General features: G+C 37.8%; 1 protein-coding gene across 2 annotated transcripts in view; it reads right to left on the bottom strand.

The window, feature by feature from the left end:
• Window positions 1-26442, bottom strand: part of Col28a1 (collagen type XXVIII alpha 1 chain) — a 153405-nt gene that overhangs the window by 86379 nt on the left and 40584 nt on the right. For both annotated transcript variants that reach the window (XM_076913703.1, XM_076913704.1), the window contains exons 12-18: window positions 25499-25567; window positions 24414-24482; window positions 13871-13939; window positions 11069-11137; window positions 6326-6394; window positions 3606-3674; window positions 2495-2563 (exon numbers count right to left, since the gene is read on the bottom strand). In XM_076913703.1, coding sequence (XP_076769818.1) covers window positions 2495-2563; window positions 3606-3674; window positions 6326-6394; window positions 11069-11137; window positions 13871-13939; window positions 24414-24482; window positions 25499-25567 — 483 coding nt within the window. The remainder of the gene's footprint in view (window positions 1-2494; window positions 2564-3605; window positions 3675-6325; window positions 6395-11068; window positions 11138-13870; window positions 13940-24413; window positions 24483-25498; window positions 25568-26442) is intronic.

The following is a 26442-nucleotide window of genomic DNA, read 5'->3' as shown; positions in this document are numbered from 1 at the left end:
CTGGAAATTTATGTCAATAATAATCAGCATGTAGGTCTCTATTTTGTTTCCTGTGTCTATTTGTATTTCTAAACACTATTGCCTTACTATTCTGATTCTGTATCCTGATATCTGGCAGGATAATTTACCTGCCAAGATTTCTTTGGGGAGCCTGGGAATGACTTTATAGGGTAGAAAATCTTTATAGAAGAAGTGAAAGGGGCTGGAGAGATGGCTCAACAGTTAGGAGCATTGACTGTTCTTCCCGAGGTCCTGAGTTCAATTCCCAGCAACCACATGGTGGCTCATAACCATCTGTAATGGGATCGGATGCCCTCTTCTGGTGTGTCTGAAGACAGCTACAGTGTACTCATATACATAAAATAAATTAAAAAATTAAAAAAAAAAAAGAAGTGAAAATATTTTCCTGAAAGGTTAGAAATCCTTACTCTATAGTTGAAAGAACTCAATAGCTGATCTGTAGACTCAATAAGATCATAAAATTCATAAGATTATTAAATTTGACAAATTTGCTAACCTAATCCTGAAATGTGTTAGAATGAATAATTAGCAAGAAAGAGAAGAGTATTCTTGTTATGTGATGTTATATTTTCCCCCTTGAGACAAGTTGTTGAGTTTCCCTGTTGGCCCCTATCTTGCTGTGTGGCCCCAAAGATGACTGTGACTGTCTGATTCTCTTGCCTCTGCCTCCTGAGTGCTGGAATTACAGACATGTACTACCTCACGGGTTTATATGGTCCTGGGGACTGAATCCAGGGCTTTCCACCTGCTAAGCAAGCACTCTACCAACTGAGCTGTATCCCCAGTGATAAAACATACTTTAAATTAGACAGAATCAGGACAGTAAGGCAATAGTGTTTAGAAATACAAATAGAAACAGGAAACAAAATAGAGACATACATGCTGATTATTATTGACATATACAGGTGAATAGATAAAAGGCATGGGTACCATTACAAGCCGATGTGGCAAAATGGTGTTTTCGACAGTGAGACAGAGACACATTGTCAACATGGGGGAAAACAGATTTCTCATACTGATCCCCTTCCCTACACACAAAGCTAAAGTCCATGTGGATGAAAGACAATTTTAAAAAGTAAAGCATAAAAATTTCAGAAAGCTACATGAGAACACTTTCATGACTTTAAGGTGTTTTTAAAATAATATTTTAAAAGCATAAGACATAAAATGAGAAAAACACATCAAAATGTCAAACTATACACTAAAAGGATAAATGACAGTTACAACTTAGAGAAAGATTTTTGTAATCCTGTCAACAAAAGCTTAGTATCCAGACATATAAAGAACTCTAACAATGAAAGCCCAGCATAAGGTACTGAAGATCTAGAAGGGTCTACAAATAGAAAGCTTAAGGTCCACCAAGCACATGCAAAAGCTGTTCATTTAGTTTCCAGGGGATAAAAATTAAAATGGTGAAATGTATTTTTGTATATTTTACATTTTCCAGTTAAGACAAGGCTATACTGTGGATATGAGGTGACGTGGTGACTAGGTGACTGGATTCCTGAAGCATCCAAACAGGGGACTGGGTGTTCTGTGACTTTACAGTTACACCTTTGTGTGGTTTTTACAAGTCTGGCATATGCAAACGAAAATGTGGCATGTTTATGGTGGAGTATAAGTGACAGGAGAAGCAGATTAACTACCACAAGCAGGAAAGTGAGTAAACATGAAATGAGATACTGTCACACAGTGAAGTTCTTTGTAAAGTGAGAAAACCTTAAGATTACTGAAAAAACTGAAATTTAAACCTAAGTGGTCTAACTGATGATCCTTACTGTAGACTGTCTCTCTAAATTGGCATGTAAATTGTATACTACATGTGTACACATGTACACATATGTATATCATATGTCTGTGTACACATATATATCATACTTAACAGTTAGCATAGTACATATTATATCAAAGCAATGCAAAATGACATCTTTTATTGTTTTATTAATATAATAATAATACAATGTTAGGATCTTTTGTGATTATATATGTGTGTGTGTGATATGTATATTCTTGTTAAGCTTACATCTTATATATTCTTCTACTATCCAAATGTTTATAAGGCTCTTGCCAGTGATAGCCAAACAATGGAGAAGTTCAAAGCTCAGTGGAGCTCACTAGAGTCTATATACCTTCAGGTTAAGTACAGAACCTCTAAAGGTTAGATCAAGTAGCAATTCATCCCTCCAGCAGTATTTGAGGTACACCATGTTGTCAAAACTGGCATTCAATAACAAACGAGATGAACAAGGTCCCTGCCCCGAGGGAAGTATGAGTTTCATAACAACAGAAACACCAAGAAACATGAGCAAATATTAATTACACTTTTCTTCCTAGCCATACTTTAAAGTTAAGAGAAACAAGGTATATACATTTAGGTAGTAGATGCATCTTCTTCCATGCATTCAGGTGTGAAGGAAACCTTACATTGTGTAGTGCAAATGGCCTAGTAGAATCTTAGAAGCAATCAACTCACCTTTGGACCCTGTACTCCAATTCCCATTGGTCCTCTAGGCCCTGTGGGTCCCATCTGGCCTACTTCTCCCTGGGAAGGAAAAAAATACTTAAATATTGAAGCAAAATAAAAGTAATACATTCCTGCCTTTGATTTTCTCGGAGCTTTTGTATATCAACAAAACGAAATGATCATATATACTTAATTACACATACACACATGGACAGACACGGTGTTAGTTACATGTGAAGCTCCTTCACTTACATGGATTTTTATTGCATTTGACTTTAAATATAGGCATGTGGTATAAACCTGTAGGGACACCTTGAAAAAATAGTTATATTATCTAACAGTTAAACATACACAAGACCAAGACCAAAAACCAGAGACCATCCTGAGCTCTCAGTGATGAGCCCCAAGTAAAACCCCAAATGACACACGCCTATAATCTCAGCATTAGGGAGGCAGACAGACACAGGATGATCCTAACTGTCAGAGACTAGCCTGGTCTATACAAAAAGATCTCTTTTCCCCCACACCCCCAAAACCAACCAAATAAATAAATCTAAAATGTAGAAATGATGTTTTTCTTCTTATATGTATGCTCCAAGGTGACCAAGAATCTCTGAGTTTGTTTGTTTAATTATTTAACAATGAATAGTGATTCTTGAAAAATTATAGATGGTAACTAATTACAAAATAACTGCCTCTCCTCCTCAAGGGATGGAAATGAATTCCAAATTAAGTAATAATCTGATTCCAAAGTTCAAGGTGAACTCTTTAGATTATCCTGTCTCCATCTTTTTAAGGTTCTGGAACTTGAACCCACTGTTGGAATGAATACTTGTGAGAATGCAAGCCCACCAGCCCAGAAAGGGTTGTTTATTTACACTGCTAGAATACAGTCTCAATAATTAAAAATATAAACAAGATATAAATAAAAGTTATAAATCATCTTAAAGCAAGAAGAATATTAGGCTGTCTAAGTCATTAATAATGCCGGTATCATCTGGCATAGAATGTTCTGATTTTCAAGTTAATTCCATCTGTTCTTTTGCAGCGTCATTGAACATTAATCATAAACAACAATTATACTATAAATGTACTAAATATCTGTCATTTAGAAAATTACCTTAGGACCAGGTGAGCCTTGTCCTGGGGGTCCTTGTGGACCAGGTAGACCGGTTGGACCTTGGATTCCCTTCAGAATAAAAGTTTTAAATGTTATTAGTGAAATTAAGACAGAGAGAACAGTCTTATGTCTTCTAAAGTGAAAGTTAAGCTCTCCATTACAAATTGACTGGACAGCCAGGCAGTGGTGGTGCATGCCTTTAATCCCAGCACTTGGGAGGCAGAGGCAGGAGGATTTCTGAGTTTGAGGCCAACCTGGTCTACAGAGTGAGTTCCAGGACAGACAGGACTACACAGAGAAACCCTGTCTAGAAAAATTAAAACCAAAACCAAAATAAACAAAAAAACAAAAAACAAACAAACAAATTGACTGGACAGCTGGAAGTTCTAATCAAATCCTGTTGCTTAAGCCCCAATGCATAGATACAAAATTAAATTTGATATTTGCAACATGCAGCAACCTTACAACTGCCACTGTGTAAAAGTGATCCAAAGAGTCTGTGCTCAGCTGGAAACTTCATTAGGTGGTAGAAAAGAGAAGACATGACCCCCCCCCCCCCGGGGAAAATTGTAAAAGGCTATCAAGAGGAAAACATTAAATTATGCTTGCTTGCATCCCACAAACTGTAACTTTGCAGTTTGCAATGTTTGCAAAACACATTGATACTTATATAATACAAAACATCATCCCTTTTGCTCCAGTTAAATAATATAGCTGCTTGTTCATTTTAAAAACATAAACACTGGGGTTGGAGAGTTGTCTCAGTGACCAAGATTGTCACTGACAATCATCTGTAACTCCAGTTCTGGGCAATCTGATGCCTTCTTCTGGCCTCCACAAGTTATAAGCATGCACAACCATCATGTACATACATACGTTTAGCAAACACTCATATATGTAAAATTAAAAGCAAATATCATTCCTCTTTGTATGATTGATGAGACTGAGCAGTCCACATAATTTAGGGAAACTACAGTAGTTCTAAGAAGCCACTTCTCTAACTTCTATAGCTGTCCACAAGTATTAATCACTCAATGAACAAGGAACAAAGTGCCATAGCATGGACATGGAACATGTGTGCCTATATGTATCTGTAGAACCACATACATATCTGTATATGATTACTTATAGTCTATTTTATTCTGTGCAACATGATCAAGTCTCTAAATACATAATGAAATTTACAGACCTTCGAAAAGGACATTGTCTATGGATTGCTAGAAACAGATTTTCCTTATAAATAGAAGAAGGGAGAGATGTATTTCTAAAAGCAAGTAATGCAGGAGGAAATGATGAGTGCAAGAACGTACTAGACTAAGGTCAAGAACAGAATTGAAAGGCTGCATGAATAGAGATTAAATTTAAGTTGCATTTATGCCATTTCTCTTAAAAACAGTAAGGAATGCTTTCTTTGTGCAGAGAAGTTTACAAACTCTTCTACCCATTAAGGGTCAGCCTCGTAAAGACATTTTGCCTGTAAGTTTTTATCATTTTCTTTTGTAGTGAAGAAAGAAATACTAACAAAATAAATAAATAACAATCTCCATCAAGAACCGACATTAAAGGAAACAGGAGTCCAGGAAGCCACAAGTGGGAGGTTCAGAATCCACAGACCATCTGGACAGACTGGTCTGTCTTTGAACTCATCTGAGTTCCAGATTTGTATCTCAGCCCCAACAAACCACAAAACCCAGGATATAACAGCCCTGCCAGAATCCTAGGACCAGAAGGTATCTCTGCAGGGCCCAGCAGACCAACTGCAGGTCTTGTGAGTCAATCCAGCCTCATCAGTAGCCAGAATGCCCAGCTCTTAATTACTATCTCAATACTTAGTCACAGAACGACCTTGACTTCTTCTGCACCTTAATCTTCCTAGCATATTAAACTGGGAACTCTGCCAAGCATGAGGAAGTGACAAAAGAAGTAGCCGCCAACTTCACTGTTTCTTGGGATAACAAATACGTAGTAATAATGATAAAGAATTCTTAGGAAATAAACATTGCAGGTCAACAATGAGATTTCGAATTACCTCACTGTCAAACTTTTTGCTTCCCTCCGAAGTCTCTGGGCCACATCACAATTCAAACCGTAGCCATAAATTTTAATCCAACGTGCTTGCCACTTTGTAACTAGGGCCATAAATCTGTATTTGCTGGGGGCTTTGATTAACTGAGAGTGCATGGCTAAAGGCAGAGAGTGGGCAATAGCAGGTAGTGCTGATGTCCAGGCTCCACACCATTTACGTTTGAAAATTTTTCAGCTTCCCCAAGTATTAGAAGGTTTTAGAAGCAGTTCTAGCTCTGGGCATGCAGACATCCTTCCCTTCTTCTGACCGTAAGGGACCCCATGTCCTTTACAAATCCCACCATGGGCTGCTTCTATTTCAGAAGGATGTCTTTATTAAGTCATCACCTCTGATTCTAGTACTTATTTAAATTGTAATGCTATTGTTAGGGAGGTGAATGGTCAGGGAGATCGAAACAAAAACATAGCACCAAGAACACACATAATTTTTTTTTTTTTTAACTTTCTGAAAGCTGAAAGTTCTAAAATTATAATAGCCGGTGATACTATTTTACCCTTTCCTGCATTATTCTGAACAAAAACTCCATGGGAATTCAATTGCCAAGTGACATCAATGCTTGTAGGCCTAGCCTAAACACAAGGACTCATTGGAAATGTTCTTCTATACCAAGGGAGAAAAAGCAAGTATGATTTACCTGCTCGCCTTGACTTCCGATGCCAGGAATACCTGCTGGACCCTGGGGTCCCACAGGTCCCAGATCCCCCTGTCAAAATATAAGTAGACAAAACTTCATTTACCCATGCCCTGATCATCTAGAAGTGACCTAGATTACAATCTATCTTGAGATTTTTAACAAATTCAACATGGAAAAATCTAATTTCTAACCCTTTCTATAATCTGTAGTCCAAATGTACCAAAACAATTAGTGGTATATTCATTTTTTATCTAAATTGTTTATCTTTAGTGAAGCTTTTATTCTCTATTTTAGTTCTTGACATTATAATATATATATAATATAATTGCATCATTTACCTGCTCCCTCCATGCCCTGTCTACCTTCCCATATAATCCCCTCTCTTTCAAATTCATGACCACTTTTTTATTAATTGTTGTTATACACATGTATGTATTTGTGTATGCATAAATATTCCTGAACACACAAGAGCAACTTAGAATTTGTATTAATTTACACTTAGTAGCTATTACCATTTCTCTCACAAACAAAACCATCTAAAGTTACTGTAAAGACTAAAATCATTCCTTAGGAATAATATTTAATAATATTTAAAAGTATAAAATTAACAAAATGTGAGAAAATGAGATTTGAGAGACAAACTGGAGAAAAGTAGTTTTAAATTCTTCCGTATTTAAATAAATTCTTTCATATTTAAATAACTTAAATATGAAAATATTTAAATTAATATTCAATTAAAATATTTAAAAATATTTTAATTAAATATTTTAATAAAATATTTAATAATCAAATATTTTAATAAAAATATCCAATTAAATATTTTAATTAAATATATTTAATAATTAATTAAATATATTTAAATATTTTAATTAAATATAGTAATAAATATTTTATTACTACATACATAGCAAGTTCCGGGCCAGCCAAGGCTACATAGAGAGACCCTGTCTCAAAACATTGTTATATGTGTGCGAAACAGTATTGACCATTCATTTTACAAGTCTTCCTATACATTTTTTGAGTGTTCATTGTGTGCCAGGAACGCAGGTCAAACATGGAAAACATAGGTCCAAGCAGTCCAGCCTCAGTAGAGCTTACAGAAGAGAACAATTAAGGACAGGCAAAAAAGCATACTATTTTTGAATACTTAGGAAAAATCCTAAGCAAGGGAGGCATGACAGCTCTAGAAATTCAGGGCTGTTGAGTGTGGACAAATAAGCTTTGCGTCTGTTTCAATGGCAAAAATATTTAGACTACATCAGGGCGAGCAAGTGTCTTTTAGCAGGATATGTGTAATTGAACTTGAGGCCTCATTCATGTGAGGCAAGCTCTCTATCATGGAGATACCTTTTATTTTGATATGCAAACTTTCAAGGTTGCTCTTATTAACCTTGATCTGACTCCATGGTCTAGTCATGTTTTGAGTTTGAGATGACCCCTGCCTAAGCCTCCAGAGTCGCCGGAAGTACAGGCCTGTACCTCCAGGCCCAGTTAACAAACATTTTCTTATAAGATTAGATAATGAATCTTGACAGCCAGAAGAAGATCTGTTTTATAACTAAAGGTTGCTGCTTTGGTGGCATATAAACTGCCATAGGTAAAAGGTAAATGACCAGGTGTGCCTGTGTGCCAGCAACATTTGACTCAAAAAGATAGGCAGGCAATTTGGGCTAAATAGTTACTTATAAACAAAATCACATAATTGGACCAGGCTTTATATAAATTAAAGTATGTTAAACTTGTGTCAAGGCATGCCCTAAAATAAAAATCTGTCCAATTTTGATTCAGAGATAGACTGTTCTGATTCAGAACTTGATTTCTTCTCCAGGGGACCCTGAACTAAGTGGGTTTCATGCCTTGTCTAGTTTAATCATCTTTATAACTCCTTGCTCTGATTCTACTTCTCAGATGACCTTCAAGAATCCCCACTATGTCCTGTAACTTGGGATGTGTCAGATGACAGTAGTTAGTTTCAAGTCTGCTGACTCCAGAACCCAACTCAAAACCAATAATCTGCAAGTAGGCAGCAAAGAAATCAAAGGTGCCCTTTATACTGAGTTTCCAATTAAATGTCTAAGCTGTCATCAATGTTTGTTCTAGCACTATTCATAATAGCTAAGTTATGAAACCAATTTAGATGCGTAAAAGCACAGAATGGGTAAAATATGTGGTACCTATATATAATGCAACTCTTTCAGCCATTAAGAATGAAGTTATATCATTTACAAAAAGAAAGGTTTTTTTTTCTTTAGGTTGTGAGCTTAGCCTTTAAAACTCATAATGGTCCCCCAGTTTCTTAAAAAAAAAAAATAGAAGCAACTAGGTCATCAGGATGGCTCAGTAGCTCAAGATACTTGCCCCCAAGGCCTAACTACCTGAGTTTGAGCCCTGGAACCAATGTAAATGTGGAAGGGAAACCCAGTTCCACAAAGGTGTCCTCTAACCACCACATGGGCTAATTAATAAATAAAGAGATATTTTTAAGTGAATACACTGGAGAAAATAATGCAGAGTATTGAGATAGTCTCAGGTAGACAAACGTTATGTTTTCTTTCATACATGTTTCTAGATCATATATGTTTCCTACAATCCTATATATATGACTTAAAAGAGGAAGTACAGCTGTTGTGGGAATAAAGGGAACTACTGGAAGAAAGAGAGAAGGATTATGGGAAGGGAAATGTGTCCAAAATTATATATATATATGTGTGTGTGTGTGTGTATGAAAATGTCTTTATATTACTCAGTATAATATAAACAATTAAAATTTTATTAAAGAAAATAAATAAAGTATTTTATTATTTTTTAACCAATTATTTATTTGTAAGCCCTTAAGTTAGAAGTATTACTTTGTCACCTGAGTCACACACCAAAGTTTTTGAACCTCATGTTTTACTTAAAATAATACAAAAAAAAAAAGACCAGTAAAAGGAGAAGGGACAGAGTTGGATTTATAAGAAAACAACAAATAAAAGCTTCACTATGTGATGCTGTGCAGGTATTTCACGTTTCTTTTTATGAACTCCAGATGTGAAAGCACAAATACCATGTCCCAGTGACAGCTGGAACGTTAATTCACTGGGCTCACAACCTTCATGTTCTCACAGCCTCAAAGGAAAAAAGAAGACTTTACACATTTCTGAAGTATTGGCAGCTGCAGTTACACCTGGAGCTGACCTATTTGAACCAAGAGTTATATTAGATATAAAATTTGTATGAATCACTATTTATCTTTATTTTTGCTAATTTGTCTGAAGAGAATATATCTCTCATGATTGAAACCCAAAACTTGGGATAGTCTTATCTGTTGTTATTCCAATATAAACAATATAATGACATACTTAGAGGTTAACAGATAAATAACTCAATTGTTATGAGGTCACTGGCTTTTGCATGCATCTCTTTTTACATTTATTTTATTATTCTCTGAGAATTTCATACAAGAATATTGTACTTATATCATTTCTCTCAATCTTCTCTCCCCTACAATTGCTCCTGTGCCCCTACTCCCTCTAAAATTCATGACATCTTCTTTTAATTATGTATGTGTATGTATGTGCTTGGGTGTGTGTGCACATGCCGTGTGTTTATATACATGTGTGTTTGTGTGTGTGTGCATGAACACATTTATACATACACATATAGCATATGTCTCCTCCCTCTGGAAACTTTCACTTCTCATTGCTCTTTAAGGTTGATCAGCTTCTGGTGATTTCTATTACCAGCTTCAATTCTACTCCTAGCTAGGACCAGGCAGTGAATGAGTTCATAGACCACCAGACACTGCCATGGACCAAGAAAGAAGCAAGAATACTCTTTCATCAGGTCTGAGCAGAGACAAATGAAGCCTGTTCCAATTTCAAAAATAGGTCAGCTATTGACTAAAATTGGTATACAGTCTAAAACTGAGTGTTTCTACTTTTTTTTCAACCAGCCACAACTCATCCAAGTTCCATTTTCTCTCAGTTTCTGGAGGAGACTCATTAAAATGCTCAATCATAAAATTATCTCCACTCCTGAAAGCATCTAATCCAATGCCAGCTTGTGCTTTCATAAATGTTCCCCAAACCACCCAACACAAGCCCAAAGTCTATGGAAAAACTAGTCTTGCATCTTTGTCATAAGTTGCTACTGGTTCTACCACCATAGGTCTTCCTCACTGCAATGACCCAATAACCTTTTCCTAACCGTAGGCGGACTCTGAGAGTCGCTGATAAAGGACAGCAAAGGTACTTCTCTTAAATAATTCCCTTACTCTAGCCCCATTTAAAGTAATAATTTTGAGTGAGAACCCAGTGATAGATGGATAGATACATAGAAAAATAATCATATAATAGGTTATAGTCAATGTGCTTTTTAAAAAAATGTCTGAGATCAATATAATTGCACCCTCTCTCCTTCCTTTTCATCCCTCCACCAATATATTTTGAACAGTTGTGTTCTTTCCCAAGAATTATCTTTTGTTAATATCTTCTTTCAAAGATGTATTGCTGATGACAGGATGAATTGAAAATTAGAACTCAAATAAGTAAGAAGCTATTTAAAGTATAAATAATATGAATTTTCACATCATAATTCATCCTGCATCGTAAAATACCTCACCTTGCTAGTTTATAATTACCCAGATAACTGTGTGGGACGCTTGTCATATTATATGCAATTCAAACTATAGATGAATAAAGAGCAATGTCAAAAATAATTTTACTTTATAATGGCTTCCATTATATTCTTGATATTCAGTACCTTATCCCCTTTGATTGACAGGCCCTGTAATCCTTGTGGGCCAATTGGTCCTTCAGAACCCTTTTCGCCCTAAAAGCAAATGGGAAAAATATCAGTACACAAAGAAAAATAAGAGTTTACAGAGTTTACATTGTAGTTACTGATAATTATGGTCCAAACTAATATTTTTTAAATCAAGCATTCAGATTCATTGCTTATTCTAAATGAGTAATTCTAACGTTGAGATTTGAAACTCAGAAGAAAAGATTAGTTTCAACATTTAAACAGGAATGAGTCTATCTACAAAATAAATGTATACACACACAACATCACTTAAGTTGGAAAAAAGATAAATTCCAATCTCATCAGAGATTCAATCAATAATGTGGTATGACTAGTAATAGCAAGCCTCTTTTCTTACTAGTGATGAAAATTAATCCATTGTGTTAAGAAAATTTTGTCTCTAATGCTTTCTGGAACTGGATTACTGATTCAATGTTTTGTGTCTGAATTTATAAAAATTCACTGAAAATCTTATAAAGTTTATAAGGATTCATGAAAATTATTGTTTAAGCTATGCAAAATCACACAATGTATCTGGCTTACCCTGATCTTATATCTATAAAGTCTTAATACTCTGTCTCTTTATAAGGAAATAAAGCCACAAGACACAATCAGAAGTGACATTAGGTTAATAAATTTATTAGAACCACAGGTAAAAGAAAAGAATGTTTCCTAAGAAGCCAGGAAATATAATTACATTCCTTTCTATAGCAATATGTGATGGTTAGCTGTAATTCTCAACTTGACACAATGTAGAATCAGCTGGAAAAGAGTCTCAAAAGACTATCTACATTAGATTGGTCTGTTGGCATGTCTGTGGGGGCTTGTCTTAAGTTAGCTAGTCAATGTAGGAAAACACAGTCCACTTTGTGTGGCCATAAGCTATACATGAGTGAAGAAATAGAACAGAATACACAGGGAAGCAAGTGAGCATGAATGCAATCATTCTCTTTGTTCTTGATTGTGGATGTGATATGACCAACTCCCTCAAGCTCCTGTTGCTGTTACTTCTCTGCTATGATGTATTATAACCTAAAATGTTGAGATAAAATAAGCTTTGTCCTATAAGTTGCTTTTTGTCAGGATATTTTATTACTGAAACATAAATAAAACCAAAACACCATAATTTAACTACATATTCCCCACATTATTGCAAATTAGCTACCTATAGAAACGTCTCATTAATAGCCTGGTGGGAGAATAAAGTGCTTTAATTGTTACCCAGAATGCAGTCATTTATACTTGATCCTAAAGTATCACTAAGGATATATGTCATTTCCTTGATAAGTGGGGAGTCCTTGGGTTATTATATTTCAGAGTTTATCATATCATTTTTCATGTGTGTAGTGATTTGCCTGCATGCATGTCTATACACCACATTCATGCCTGATGCCATTAGAGGATGCAAGAGGGCATCAAGCCCCCTAGAACTGAAACTACATGTGGTCATGAGCTACCATACAAGTTCTGGGAATCAAATTTGGGTTCGTTGGAAGACCCACTAGTATTCTTAATTGCTAAGCCATCTCTCCAGGCCCCACATTGTATCATTTTTGTATTGTATAAAAATATATATTGTGTGTGTCATTGAGGCATGCCATGAAATATTATACTTTTTAGTATTTTAGTATTGAACATAACATTATCTTTCTCTTTTTCTCTGTGTCTCTCTGTCTCTCTCTGTCTCTCTTTCTCCCTCTCTCTCTTACAAACACACACACACACTGCTTTAACATGAACAGACATAAAGAGAAATAATTCTGGCTAATTGAATTTTCTAGATTGCTTATGTTAAACATAAATGTAAATTTACTGGATGCTAAAATATTTAAGAAACTGCATATTATAACTTTTTGACATGTATAGAGGTTCTTAGACACTTGGAGAGCAGCATATATCTCTCAGGATTGTGTGTGTACCTCAACATGTATGTTTCAGAGAAAGATTTTAGAAATAAAGAAAGATTTCAAATATGTGTTTTATTCTGAAATTCTGAAGATAGGGCCCTAAGTACCTTAGAAAATTATTTCCTATGTGGCCTTTGGCAGATATGCTAGAGATATGGTTGGCCAACCATAGACCACAAACCAGGCTCCATTGCCTATTTTTTGTTAATATGGTTTTACTGGTCAGCCACAAACATCATTTATACATTGTTTATGGCTATTTTCAGACTACAACAGAGCTGAGTCATTGAAACCATTATCAATGGCTCATAAATTCTTAAGTACCTGCTATTTTGGGACTTTACAGAAAGAACTGCCAACACATTGAATAGAGAAAGCAGTAGGAAGCCTGCTTTCCCAATTCTAGATCAAAGGCAGGTCTTTCAGAATGTCTTGTTCTTTGTGTTACAGTTATTTTTCTTACAGTGCTTATGGCAATCCTATTAAACCTGGGGTGTTAGACTCTCCTTCTTATCTGTGTTTAGTAAATTAGAGCTGTGGACCAAGGGTTGCCATAGCTACACTCAGCAATTTAACTTTTGGGCCAGAAACAAATATATGTGGCTTTAGTAGCTATAAACTAAGATAATTTTCTAATTAATATATAGTAATTACATGAAATGCAAGTCTGCTGATTACTTATTTTATAATTGTAAATTTTATGCATATGTGCTTTCAGGTTCTAAGGAAATTTGCATATTATTTTACTTGATAGGGTGAGAATGGCCAGGAGAACACTTAGCTTCTAATGATTTATACTTCATGGCTGTTTTAGACAAAGTACTTTTCTCAACGGTTCAAAAGCTTTTATTACCTTTGGTCCTGGAAATCCTTCTCCTGGTAGGCCCCTCTCTCCTGGTGCTCCCTCAGGACCACGGGGACCCTGGTTAGGAAAGGAGAGAATGAAAAATAGAGGAGAAAGGGGAATGGGAGGTGGTAAGATGGGAGGAAAAGGCCGAAGAGAATGGTAAATTTCAGTTCCCATAGACATGGTGACATTGTGGTCTTCATCCATTTTAGTAAGAATTCTTGGAGTACCATCCATACTGATCAGCTGAGAGTAAGAGGATTCTCACTGGATTCAATATTCCTCCTGTCTGAATGGCAAGTTAGAGAAAAGCGGAAGTAGGTGATGCTTCAGAATAAGGATAAGAAAACACATCCCATGAGACAAGAAATCCAGGACTGTGTGATCTGGAGAAGGGCCCAGAGAGACTTCTCATTTGAGTAAATATTGGGAGGGCCTGGGGAAAGCTCTCCATGGGCCTGTGGGAAGCATTAACAGTTTCCCTCTGTCTCACTTTCTGACCTGACACAGGAGTTATTTCTGGAGTTGGGTGAATTCAGAGACAATTTTATACCTAAATCCTCTATCTTCATGAGCTCACTAATGGGGGTTGGGGCATGACATTTAGTCTCAGTGGTTTTAAGAGGCTCCTCTCAGGAGGGTACCAAGAGAGGTGAGGACTTCTCACACAGTAGGAATAAAAACAGTACAAGTGCAGGGCAAAGTGGCTGGCAGAAAACCCACTAACTGAAAACAGAAAGAAAGAAAGAAAGAAAGAAAGAAAGAAAGAAAGAAAGAAAGAAAGAAAGAAAGAAAGAAAGAAAAAAGGGGGCTTATATTAATACTGGGCATTTTATTTTAGTATGTGTAGATGTGGAGTCCCTTGGAGCTAGAGTTACAGGCAATTGTGAGACATCTGACATCAGTGGTGGGAACTGAACTAGAGCCTCTGCAAGAGCAACACATACTTTTAACTCCTGAGCCATCTCTTCAGCTCTCCATAGTACTTTTTGAGACACAATCTCTCATTGAACCTGGAACTTTTTTTGTCTAGGCTGGCTAGCCAGTAAGCCTCAAGATCTATCTGTCTCCACCCAATGTGTTGGGGTTACAGGTAGGAGTTATCGTGTTTGCAGTGTGCTGGCTTTGGTGCTTGTAGAAATTCAGTAGACTACTCTCACAAGCCAAATCCCAGCCAGTGAATCTGATTATCAGTTCATCTATTAGAAGAAGTAGCTTAAATCATGTGTCTAAACTTTCTCCTCTTTTATTTTTTTCTTTTTCAAGAGGAGGAAAGCTTTTTGACCTTCGAAAATTCCTTTTGGGGGGCTGGAGAGATGGTCAGAGGTTACAAGAACTGGTTTCTCTTCCAAAGGATCTAGTTTGATTCCCAGCACTTACATGGTATCTGACAACTGTTTGTGATTCCAGTTTCAGGAGATCCAATGCCCTCTTCTGGCCTCCTTGGAAATCAAGCATGCATGTTGTGTACTGATATGCATGCAGGCAAAAAAAATCATATATATCAAAAAGTAAATAAAAATTAAAATATTCCTAGTTTTAGGCACAGAGGAGATGGCCAGTGAGTGAGTAAGGTAATTGCTGGACAATCATGAGGGCTTTAACTGAGATCTCCGGCATACATGCCAAAAGCTATAGAAATGGATTCTGCATAAGAACAGTAGCAGGACAGGACTCAGTTTGATGTACTCATGCATTCATATGTAAGAAAATAATTAACTGTATTTGATAGAGGTTACCCTGAACTAAGCACTTGGGAGGCTGAGGCAGTAGAATCTCTGTGAGTTCAAGGCCAGCCTGGTCTATATAACCAGAGCTATAGAGAGAGACCCCATCTCAAAAAACCAAACAAGTACACCTAATTTTATCTTAGTCTTGAACACTCCTCCCCACCCATGCCATAATATTGCATATTTTAAAAGCTGGTCTTTGTTATTTATACATAGCCTACTTAGTAAAGACTTAATTAAAAGAAAAGGCTTACATGAAATTCAATTTAAATTGCAATGCTTATGGGAAACCCAGCTTTAACTCCCAAACTTTAATCAAAAGTCTAATATCTATGACAGTTTGCTCTAATTAATGACCAAGCAATTAATTAGAGGGGGGAAATTTAAATGTGCATAAACACTAGATTGTAAACTAAGAAGTGCTAAGTTAATATTAGTAACTTTAACAACAAAAGCATTAACAACAGCTCTTCCCTAATGATAAAACAAATGAAAACCACAATTACATTAAAAAAGAATGTCTATATTTGCGTCCACTCATTCTTTCAATAAACATTTACCAAATCTATTAGTTTGTTTCCTGTTGGTGTAATAAAACACCATCGCCGTAATCAACTTGGAGAGGAAAAGTTTATTTGGCTTGCAAACTACAGTCCATTCTCAAGGAACACTATGGTGTCAGCTCAAGGCAGGAACCTGAAAGCAACAAACCAGTAAATGGCTTGTTTCCTCTACCTTTCTTGTATAGATAGCTTAGACCCACCTACGTAGGGATGGCACCACCCACAGAGGTCTGCACACTCCTACTTCAATTAGCAACTAAGAATATGCCCCCCCCAGACATGCCCACGGGCCAATCTCATGTGAAAAGTCTCTTAACTGACATGCTCACAGCCAATCGCATGTGAAAAGTCTCTACTGACATGCCCACGGGCCAATCTCATGTGAAAAGTCCCTTAACTGAGGTTCCCTTTTCCTACATGACTCCAGTTTGTGTCAAATAGACAAAAAAGAAGCAGTACTACTGACTCTGTGTCACCTTGGCACACAAACACATTAAACCATAACCTTTCCTTTATCCTTTGTTCTCAAGAGCTCATGAGAATATCACAATATAAAACAGTCTCATCATTTAAAATTCCCAGTCTTTGTAGTTTTCAACACTTTAAAAATCTAAGTTCCTGTAGGAAGCCGCTGTTAACAGTAGTATAATCTGCCATCCCAAGATGGCACTGGCCTCGTGTCTTCTCCAGAAGTAAACAATTATCTGCGCAGTTGCAAAAGGCAAAAGGTGCGCCAAAGTCACTGGCCAATCCCAAGGCATAATATTGGGTGGTGAGCGAACAGCCAATCAGAAGTGAATATGTCACTCTAGGCTGTATTTAAGCTAGGCCCCTTCCACATCTCAGCCCTTCCACGTCCTTCCGCGTTTTCCACGTGTGTGTTACAGAGTAAAGTCCTCGTTTGCAGTAACTACCCAAATTCTGCCTCTCGTGTTTCTCTTCCACGGGTGATAAGGGGACACGGGAGGTGCACGTTATAAGTTCCCACGAGAATTCCTTCCTTACCCATCATGGAATATGCATTATCAAAAGCAATGGTTGGTAAGGATCTGTGCAGAATCTTACCCATCCTTGGCTTGTCAGACTGTTAATGTAATAACTCTGTCTGGGGGTCCATTTTCAGGTTCAGGCCATGTACTTTGGCTGCCAACATGTTGATGTTAAAGGCAATCTTTAACATGATGAGAAGAATACAAGTATTCCCAGGACAAAAAAGGCTAGCATGATCAAGCTATATGTCAGTCTTGAAGCTTGACCAAAATAGAAATACTGACCTACTGACTACAAGCCATAGGTAATTTTATCAGTGGTATCTGCTGCATCAATGCTCAGCAAAGCAACATTGTTTAAATTCATAAGACCCCTATGCAAAGTTAAAACATCCAGAGAGGTGTTAGAATTATGCCAAATACTCTGCAAGTGTCTTAAAACATTTTCCTGATTATAATGACTACCACTGTAAATTTTAGAACTAACATGAATCCAATGGTATTTGGCATGACACTCGAGATGGCTCCTTACTCTGAACCTCCTTCCAATAATTTGAATAGGATAAAGAGCATCAATCCGTTGTTCCAAATGTCTATCTAAATCCTCCTGGATATTCAACACATTAGTAATATTTTTTGCTAAATGATTAACAAAAGTAGCTGCCTTAACTTCTTGTGTCAAGGCAATTACAGAAGCAGTGGTGCTAGCAATTAATGTAATTAAAGCTGTTATACCAGCAATAATCAATCCCACTACCTACTCTTGCTTCTGAGTCACTTTTTCCAGTACTTGCAAGCTTTTTTCAGAAGACCAAGGTTCTATGATACTCAGGGCAATAAAACAAAAGCTGGTTAATAGACTTCTGTAACTGACATGCTGGATTTCAACACACTAACACAATTATAAAGTGTACAATCAAATGACCTAAGACAGGCTCAGTCTTGTTTATAAAATAAAAAAGGGGGAGAGGCAGAGAGCCTTTTGGGCTGCTTTGAATCTGACATGGGCCAAGAACAAGGAAATGGGCTGCTTGGCAAAAACATGACACTGGCCAAGGACAAGGAAGTAGGTTTCAGACAGGAATCTGACATGAGACTAGAACAAAGAAGTAATTTCAGGCAGGTGTCTAACTTTTAGGCTAGAATAAGTAGGCTTCAGAGATGAAAATGACTTTGGGCTAGGACAGGGAAGTAGGCTCGGATATTTTGGTCATCCTGATAAGCCCTTAGAAACAGTGATCACAGGAGTGTTCACAAAATTTTGTTTATTGCCTTACTTGTTCTTTGACTATTTCCATTTATTGTCTTGCTTGTTCTTTGAGTATTTGGATCTATTGTGTTGCTAGTTCCTCAACCTAGAATTGGCCTTAATACTTGCATGTAATTAAAATGATATAAAAGCAAAAAGGAGGAGGGGGAGTGGGATAGAGGTTTTCTAGGGAGAGGAAATGGGATGGCATCTGAAATGAAAATAAATAAAATATCTAATAAAAGAAAAGAAAAAAAGTCAAAGTTCTTTTTGGATTTCTAAAATCTTTTAACGGTAGGCTCCTCTAAAATCCAAAATAAGTTACACATTATTTTTATTCTAAGAAGGAAGACTAGAGCAGAGTCATACTCAGATCACAGCAAAACCCAAGTTTAGCAGCAGAATCCAGATCCTGTAGATCTGAGTCTGACATTTGTCACTTACTCATGATCTCCTGGACTTCAGAGGACATAGGCAGTCCCAGCCCTCATCTCCGCCATCACAACACACACAGATGTCTCCTAGGCTCAGGCCAGCTTCACTCCACACCTGTCTGTCACTGTCCTCAGTATTCATGCAGCTGTCCTGCCATCTCTAATGTACTAGTGTCTCCACAGCAACAGAGGCTTCACCTTTGTCAATCACCTCTCCAGGCCTCTGCAGGGACCCCAACCCTGCCACCTAGTATCAAGCCTCAGCTTCTTTCTGTAACCTGTCAATTCTGAGGTTTCCATGGCCACTGAGGCTTTACATTTATCATAGCCTCCTAATCTCCTCAGCAATGCCAACCCCACCACATGGTACCAGGCATCGGTTATTTTTTTCCATAGCCCCTACAATTCTTAGGTCTCTGCTACAGAGATTTACAGTGGTGTTTATGGGCCAAGTTGACAAGGGATCATTTGAGCAAGTTAATTTTTGTCTGCTTGATAGAAACTAGAATCACTTATTAAGAGAAATTTCAACTGGGGGGGGGGATTGCTTCTATCATATTAGACTTTAGGCATGTCTGCAGGGGTGTTTTTAAAAATTAATTATTGATGTGATGGACCCCGCCCACTCTGGTTGTTGCCACCACTGGACAGGTGGTCCCAAGTTCTATAAGGAAGCATTTCTGAGCAGACATGGAGAGCAGGCCAGTAAGCAGCTTTCACTCCATGACCTCTGCTTCAGTTCCTGCCTCCAGGTTTCTAGTTGAGCTTACGCCATTGCTTCTCTTCATGATGGACTGTAACACGTAAGCTGGAACACCCCACTACCAGCACCACATTTCTTTTTTTTTTTTTTTTTTCAAGACAGGGTTTCTCTGTCTAGCCCTGGCTGTCCTGAAACTCACTCTGTAGACCAGGCTGGCCTCGAACTCAGAAATCCGCCTGCCTCTGCCTCCCAAGTGCTGGGATTAAAGGCGTGCACCACCACCGCCCGGCCACATTTCTTTAATAATGGTGTTTTATCACAGCAACAGAACACTGACTAATACATCAAATATTCAATAGGTAAAAGGAACTGTGCTGGCTCTACGATAGCAGATTAACCCACTCCTGGTCCCGGAAAGTAAACAGTCTTGAGATCATTAAAAGCTAATTTCAGTGACTTTTGGATTTAAATACAACAGTAAGTGGTATCATATATTAACGGTTATGAGTTTAAATAGTTTAGAATTTCTAATGCTAAACACTTTCGTAAGTATTAATCATCTAATACATACTTACTAGGTTGATTTAAAAAATGGATCTGAGTCCTACCACTGCTCCACCTGTCCTTTTGTGGAAGTCTGCACATAATCTGGTCTGGGGGGTTGGCTTACATTGAACTATGAGGAGAGAGGCACACCGAACAGAACAAATACAGTTCTCCTTCTTCTTCTCTGACTTTTCAGAACATGTCAGCTAAGGTGAAAGCAAGAACATTGGCACTCTAAGAAACTCTGCAGTCCTGAGGACAGAACTAATGCTCTTGGGCACACGGGTGATTTAAAAACCAGTGATCCAGGGCTTAATCACCACAAGCTGGAGTAATATTCCATGCCATTAGTATGCTCTGCAGTCCTGCTAAGTACACATGAAAAAAGATGGTTATTAACCCAAGAAGAGAAATAGTAGGTACTTGAGCTAGATCAATGAAGCTCTCAGTTTATTAGGCCATCCATGCAAACTATCACTTTATCAGAAACCACTTTTATTTGCAAATGGTTATCATTTTAATTTGTGTGTATGTTGATTTAACTAAGATCTCATGTAGCCCAGACTGACCTGACCCCAAATTCCCGTAGCCAAGGATGACCCTGATCTGTCTTTACTTCTTTAGTCCTGAGATGCACTTTGAGCCACCACAGAGGGTTTATATAGTCCTGGGGGATTGAACCCAGAGCCTCCTGTACGCTAGGCAAGCATTCTACCAACTGAGCTGCTGCATCCCTAGACCTGTGTATCATCTTTTAAAGACAGAAAGTCTTCCAAAAACAAATCTCACTGTCCTTTGTAAAAACCAGGAGAAGCAATTATAACCATGGCAAACTTATTTGGCTCTTACCAAATATATGTATAATGCAGAAACCTAATTAGTGCAGTCTCATCAGTGAAGAGCTTTATAGAGACATTAACAATGAAATAAAATATGATTACTCATTATATTTATAGTATTACTTCCCTTCATAAAACCAAGCATTAAAGGTAAGTGTGCTAACACATAGTGAAAATTGGCCATTGTCTTCAAACCGTCTCATCTACTTTATTTTTAACCTGGAAATAATTAGAGTTCTACTTCAGAGCATACTTTTTATTGAAAGTACTCTGAATAACCTTGCACACATAAAGAGATTACCCTGAGAGTCCTGGCCAATTTACTCTTTATGAGTCACTTATACTTACCGGATAAGTGCCACACTATCGGTAATTACATGGAGGACTAACAGTTCAGAGTTAGGTATCAGAGCTCAAGTGTTACTTCAGCTACTCACACCCTTAGATTACTGTGCTACCAAGAGGAATACCAAGCCTGAGACCATTAGAAATGATCGGGCAAAGAGGCAAAAGCAAAGAGACTTCAGCAGAATCGTTTCCAATCCTCCTGCTACTTCTACATAATTCAGGATGATTCTACATAACTACAAAACGAAATAAATGCAAAACTCAGGTTTTGACATTTGATAGAACATCTTTGTACTGGTCTTTGCCTCATCTTTGTTATAACCCCTCTTTATCCTTGAGACACAGGCCATCACCAGATCAGGTCAGTGTGATGTGCGTAGCTGTGGCTTGGCAAACAGGGAAGTACACAAGCATTGGGTACTGTGAAAGTGTTCCAGCTACCAACCGAAGGACAAGTCATACACAGAGGCACACTGTATATCAGCCTCTAAGCTGTGGTTATGACCATGAAAACTGGAAAGAGTGCCCTGCTCCCTGAGGCACTGGGCAGGTGTTATGTACTGTTAAGCTGTTAAATCACTTTAGAGTTAATGAATTTCTTTATGTTCTTAAGCACCCCCGATGTTCATTTGCTTTAAATGAGCAAATCACTTGAGGGTTGGGACATTTTGACTCCCTAATTAGCATATATTGGCCTCTCGCTACCCTGGCTGCCTAGAACAAAAGGATTGCCAATCAAACATCCAGCCTCACTAGCCTTATACCACCACAGTGATCACTTAAAGGCACCTTGAGAGAATTACACAGTGATCCCCCCTGGCTCCAGAAGGCACAGCCTTGTCCAGGGTTATGCGAAATAGTTTGTGCCAGCCTAGATAGGTTCAGATGACCCTCGAGCTAGTTCCACCTAGGCCACAAGGGGAGAAAGAGAGAACAGAAGGACTTGTACTAAAGAGGCAGTTGTGTGATTGGTGCAAACATAAGCCTTCATTTGCATGCAAAGTATGGTGGACTGGTTAAAGGGTAAATTATTCAAAAGTTAGAAACACACTGCAAACACCTCGAAGGCCACAATTGTTGGTGGTATATAGTAGAATTAACATGCAATGTAGGTTTCAATCATTGGTAAGAAGATAAGGGCCAGGGAGAAGGCTTGGTAGGTAAAGGGAATTGCTGCCCACTCTGATGAACTGAGTTTAATCCCTAGACCCCACAATGAAAGGAGAGAACCACCCTGCCAGTGTGCATGCCTGCACACAAATAATAAACAAAGTTAAAGTTTTAAAAACTTTAATATTTTAAAATTTTTAAAATTTAACATTTACATTTAATATTTATAATATTGGTTCATATGATTATATAATATATAAATTCATAATACTATTTAATATTTAAAAAACAAATTACTATGTAAGCCAATCACTGATCTTACTGCTAATAAACTTTCACTCAAAACAGCTACTAAAAATGCACATCCTAAAAAAGAAAGAAAGTGCTGCTCAGTGGTGGCGCATGCCTTTAATCCCAGCACTTGGGAGGCAGAGGCAGGTGGATTTCTGAGTTCAAGGCTGGCTTGGTCTACAGAATGAGTTCCAGGACAGCCAGGGCTACACAGAGAAACCCTGTCTCGAAAAAACAAACAAACAAACAAAAAAATCATCCAAGTGGAAAAGATGAAAGTCTGGAGATACAGTTCAGTTAGTGGAGTACTTGCCAGGATCCATTTACCCCGGGACTCAATACTCAGTACAACATAAACTCAGTAAGTTGGCAGGCACCTGTAATCCCAGTTCTCTGGAGGTAGAGGCAGGAAAATCAGAAATTCAAGGTCATCCTTGGCTATATAAGAAGCTTGAGGCAAGCCTGGGCTACACGAGACCTTGTCTATAAAATAAAGTTAAGAAAGAAGAGAGAGTAAGAGAAAATTAAGAAACTGATAAAAAAAAAAAAAAGATAATCGGTAAAAATAAATGTTAACTGAAAAATACAGTAACACTAACAAATAATTTAGTTAGAATGAGATGATAATGACGTTAATGAGATGATAATGATGTTAATGACGAATTGATGTCCAGACTCTATAAAGAAGTCAAATTAGGGGCTAGAGATATAGTTTAGCAGCTAGAGATCTTTCTACTCTAACAGAAAACCCCAGTTCAGTTCCCAAGACCCACACTGCAACAAGTCACAACCACCTGCCAATCCAGTTACAAGGGATCTTATGCCCTCTGTGGGCCCCCTAGTGCCCTGAAACCATGTGATTCACACACACACACACACACACACACACACACACACACACACTCATATAACACAACAGCTCAGACAATACACTGCTGTTTACTTCACAGGTACTGCAAAGAAATATCTTTCTGTTAGTGATTCCATGAGACAATATGCAATGCAAAACCAAATAAGGAGGCTACTGCTGGGGCTAGCTGCTTTTGCTTCTGCCTTGGTGAGCCAGCTACAGTTCTTTGCTCAGAATAAAGATCACTTGAGAAGTTATGAAGTTCCTCATAACAGAAGAGTCATGTTTTATTCATTTCCTCTTCAGATCTCTCTTGACAGGATCCTTTTTTTCCTTTTCCAACAATAGCAAACTTCAAAGCTCCATAAGGTGGAAGCTGGGAATAAAACAGGCTTTATCTTTGTCCCATCACCAAGCCTAACTTTAGAGCATCCTCAAGGATTGCATAATAAGAAGATCCTCAGCCTTAGATTCCAGCCCCCATTGTTTTCAGGGCTACAGTGGTATCAGTTAGCATGTGTAGACAGACCTCAGTTCAGATCTGTCACTTCCTAGGGAACTTTGACACCTGAGAACCCTTTCTCTTTGCCAAGCTAATTAATCTTATGAGAGATTACAGTGAGGAAAGACCAGTTGATAATACCGTGTATGCACGCGCGCGCGCACACACACACACACACACACACACACACACACACACTCACACACACACACACAAAACCTTATTTCAAGCATGAAAAGTAATTCAGAACTTGTTCTTGCATGCTTCTACTATTAATGGACGTTTTAACATAAAAACATGCACAGTAGAGTCACTTGGGCGTTTCTTTTTACCAGAATGAACACATAGGAATCAAACTCGCCCACTTTACTCCACTTGCAGCTTTTGTCACTTACTGGCTGTCCGGGTTCACCAATTCCGATAGGTCCTGGGGCTCCTGTTCTTCCTTCCTGGCCCCTTTCACCCTGAGACAGGAAAAAATAGTTACTGGGTGACTTTTTAAATAAATAATAAGATGATATGAAATGAACTGGAGATTTCAACAGGGATAAATAGCAAAACAGCCAAACTTCCTATATTCAGGAATATTAGAAACAATTCAGAGGAGGCTGATGTGAATTAAATCAAACAAATTGTCCTAAAAATGTTCACCAGCTCCTGTTTAAATGCAACTCAATATCTCTGACACTTATAAATGATAGTGCAGAAATGGGGAAGTGAGCGGCAGTTTCTGAGACGGCCAAGATATGTGCTAATACCACCATCCTAAAATGTCATCCCTTCTCTGTCCCTGGGCTGGCCATTTCACTTCTCTTTAAACTCTGTTTCACACTTGATCTTCAGAAGAAGCTTTTCCACTAACTTTGCCCACTAAAGTTCTACCTTCTCTGGAGTCTGTATGTCCTGGTCGCTGAAATGCTGTGCACTTGATTACTTTCAAAGTATATTGAATTAGGACTGTACCCTTTCAGTTTTGTACTAAAGTCGTATTGTCCTGAAAGTCCATCTAAAATCAGTCTGTACCTCTGCTCTCTCATATGTTCTGTGTGACCTGGAGCATCCCAGGATGCTCCCTACCAATTTCTTACAAATCTTCCAGCCAGCATTTACTCACTCAGTATTTTGGGCCTCTAGTTTCTGCTTATGTAATGTGAGCAGGTGGTTGTTTACATGTTAAGATGCAACACTTTCCAATAGTGCATTTGCACATTAGTGTTTAAAGCCTAAGAAACCCAAGAGAACCGCGTGTACATTATGAGAATCTGTGTATTTAGAGACAAACAAAGTTTCCATTCCAATTCAATCGAATGTATCTTGAGTATACTTATACTAACTGTCCCAGACCAGGATGCCGCAGTGTCCAAAGACCCAAAGTGCATGCAACTGCTGCAGAAAATGGATGAAGAGAGTTTATGCCTTACTTTCTAAGCCACATATAAATCCAATAATTATCTATGAACAAAGAAGCAAATATCTCTACCTTAACACCTTGCTGTCCAATACCAGGGGCTCCTGGGGGACCATAAGGACCAGGAGGACCTGGCTCACCCTAGAATAGAAAAGAGGGGAATGTTAGGCTGCATAGTGTTTGTTGAGCAGTTCTTAGGTATAAAGTGTTACAGTGGGAACTCTGAGAACAACAGCAAAGTCTCACACACAGTCCCTGAACTCAGTTGTCTCTAGCTTTAAATACAATTTAAATATATTTTAAAACATAGTAATGGATATGTGATCATTGATCCCACCTAGATTCTATGGATATGTGATCATTGATCCCACCTAGATTCATTTTTTCCATCTATTCAGTCATATCAGCTTTAAATGTTTTTATGTAGGAAAGTACAAAAAAAAGGAAGAAAGAGAGAAAGGATCTATCATTACCCATGAAAGTCATGATACAGCCTTTTCACTCATTCCCCAAGTCTATTTCAAGTGCTCTGACAGATATATTTTGAGCCTTACCCAATGACTCCCTCTCTCCGCTTTACTAGTTAAGCCAATAAGAAGCATATTTTGCTCTTAAAGATGAAGAATGGTGCCCAATTAATCCTATTACTATTGACTGATTTAGCTTTGTCATGCTTAGTCAAGGTTTCTGTTGCTCAAAGTGAAAGCATTTTCAAGTAAGACAGCCCACTCTGTGGCAGGACCATAAGTGAACTTCAGTATCCTAGAACTGGATGATACCAAATCACTCATGATTCCTCGTGTCAGGAGAGAAACCTGAGTCCAGACAGGCTACCTGGCCCGGGTATCCAGCTCACAGCTCACTGACACTCATATGTACTTCCTCTGGTGACTCAGGCCTCCAGTCCTGGGAAATAATGATGGGTTAAAGGAACCAAATTGCCTTTTGTGTATAATGCCAAATTGTTCCTGTTCTCAAAGTAATATGCCTTCATTATGTAAAATCTCTCATGTATC

The sequence above is a fragment of the Arvicanthis niloticus genome, chromosome 15 (genome assembly GCF_011762505.2).
Source record: "Arvicanthis niloticus isolate mArvNil1 chromosome 15, mArvNil1.pat.X, whole genome shotgun sequence".
Lineage (NCBI taxonomy): Eukaryota > Metazoa > Chordata > Mammalia > Rodentia > Muridae > Arvicanthis > Arvicanthis niloticus.
Note: the sequence above shows the minus strand (reverse complement) of the source record. Positions and strands in the feature narration are given on the sequence as shown.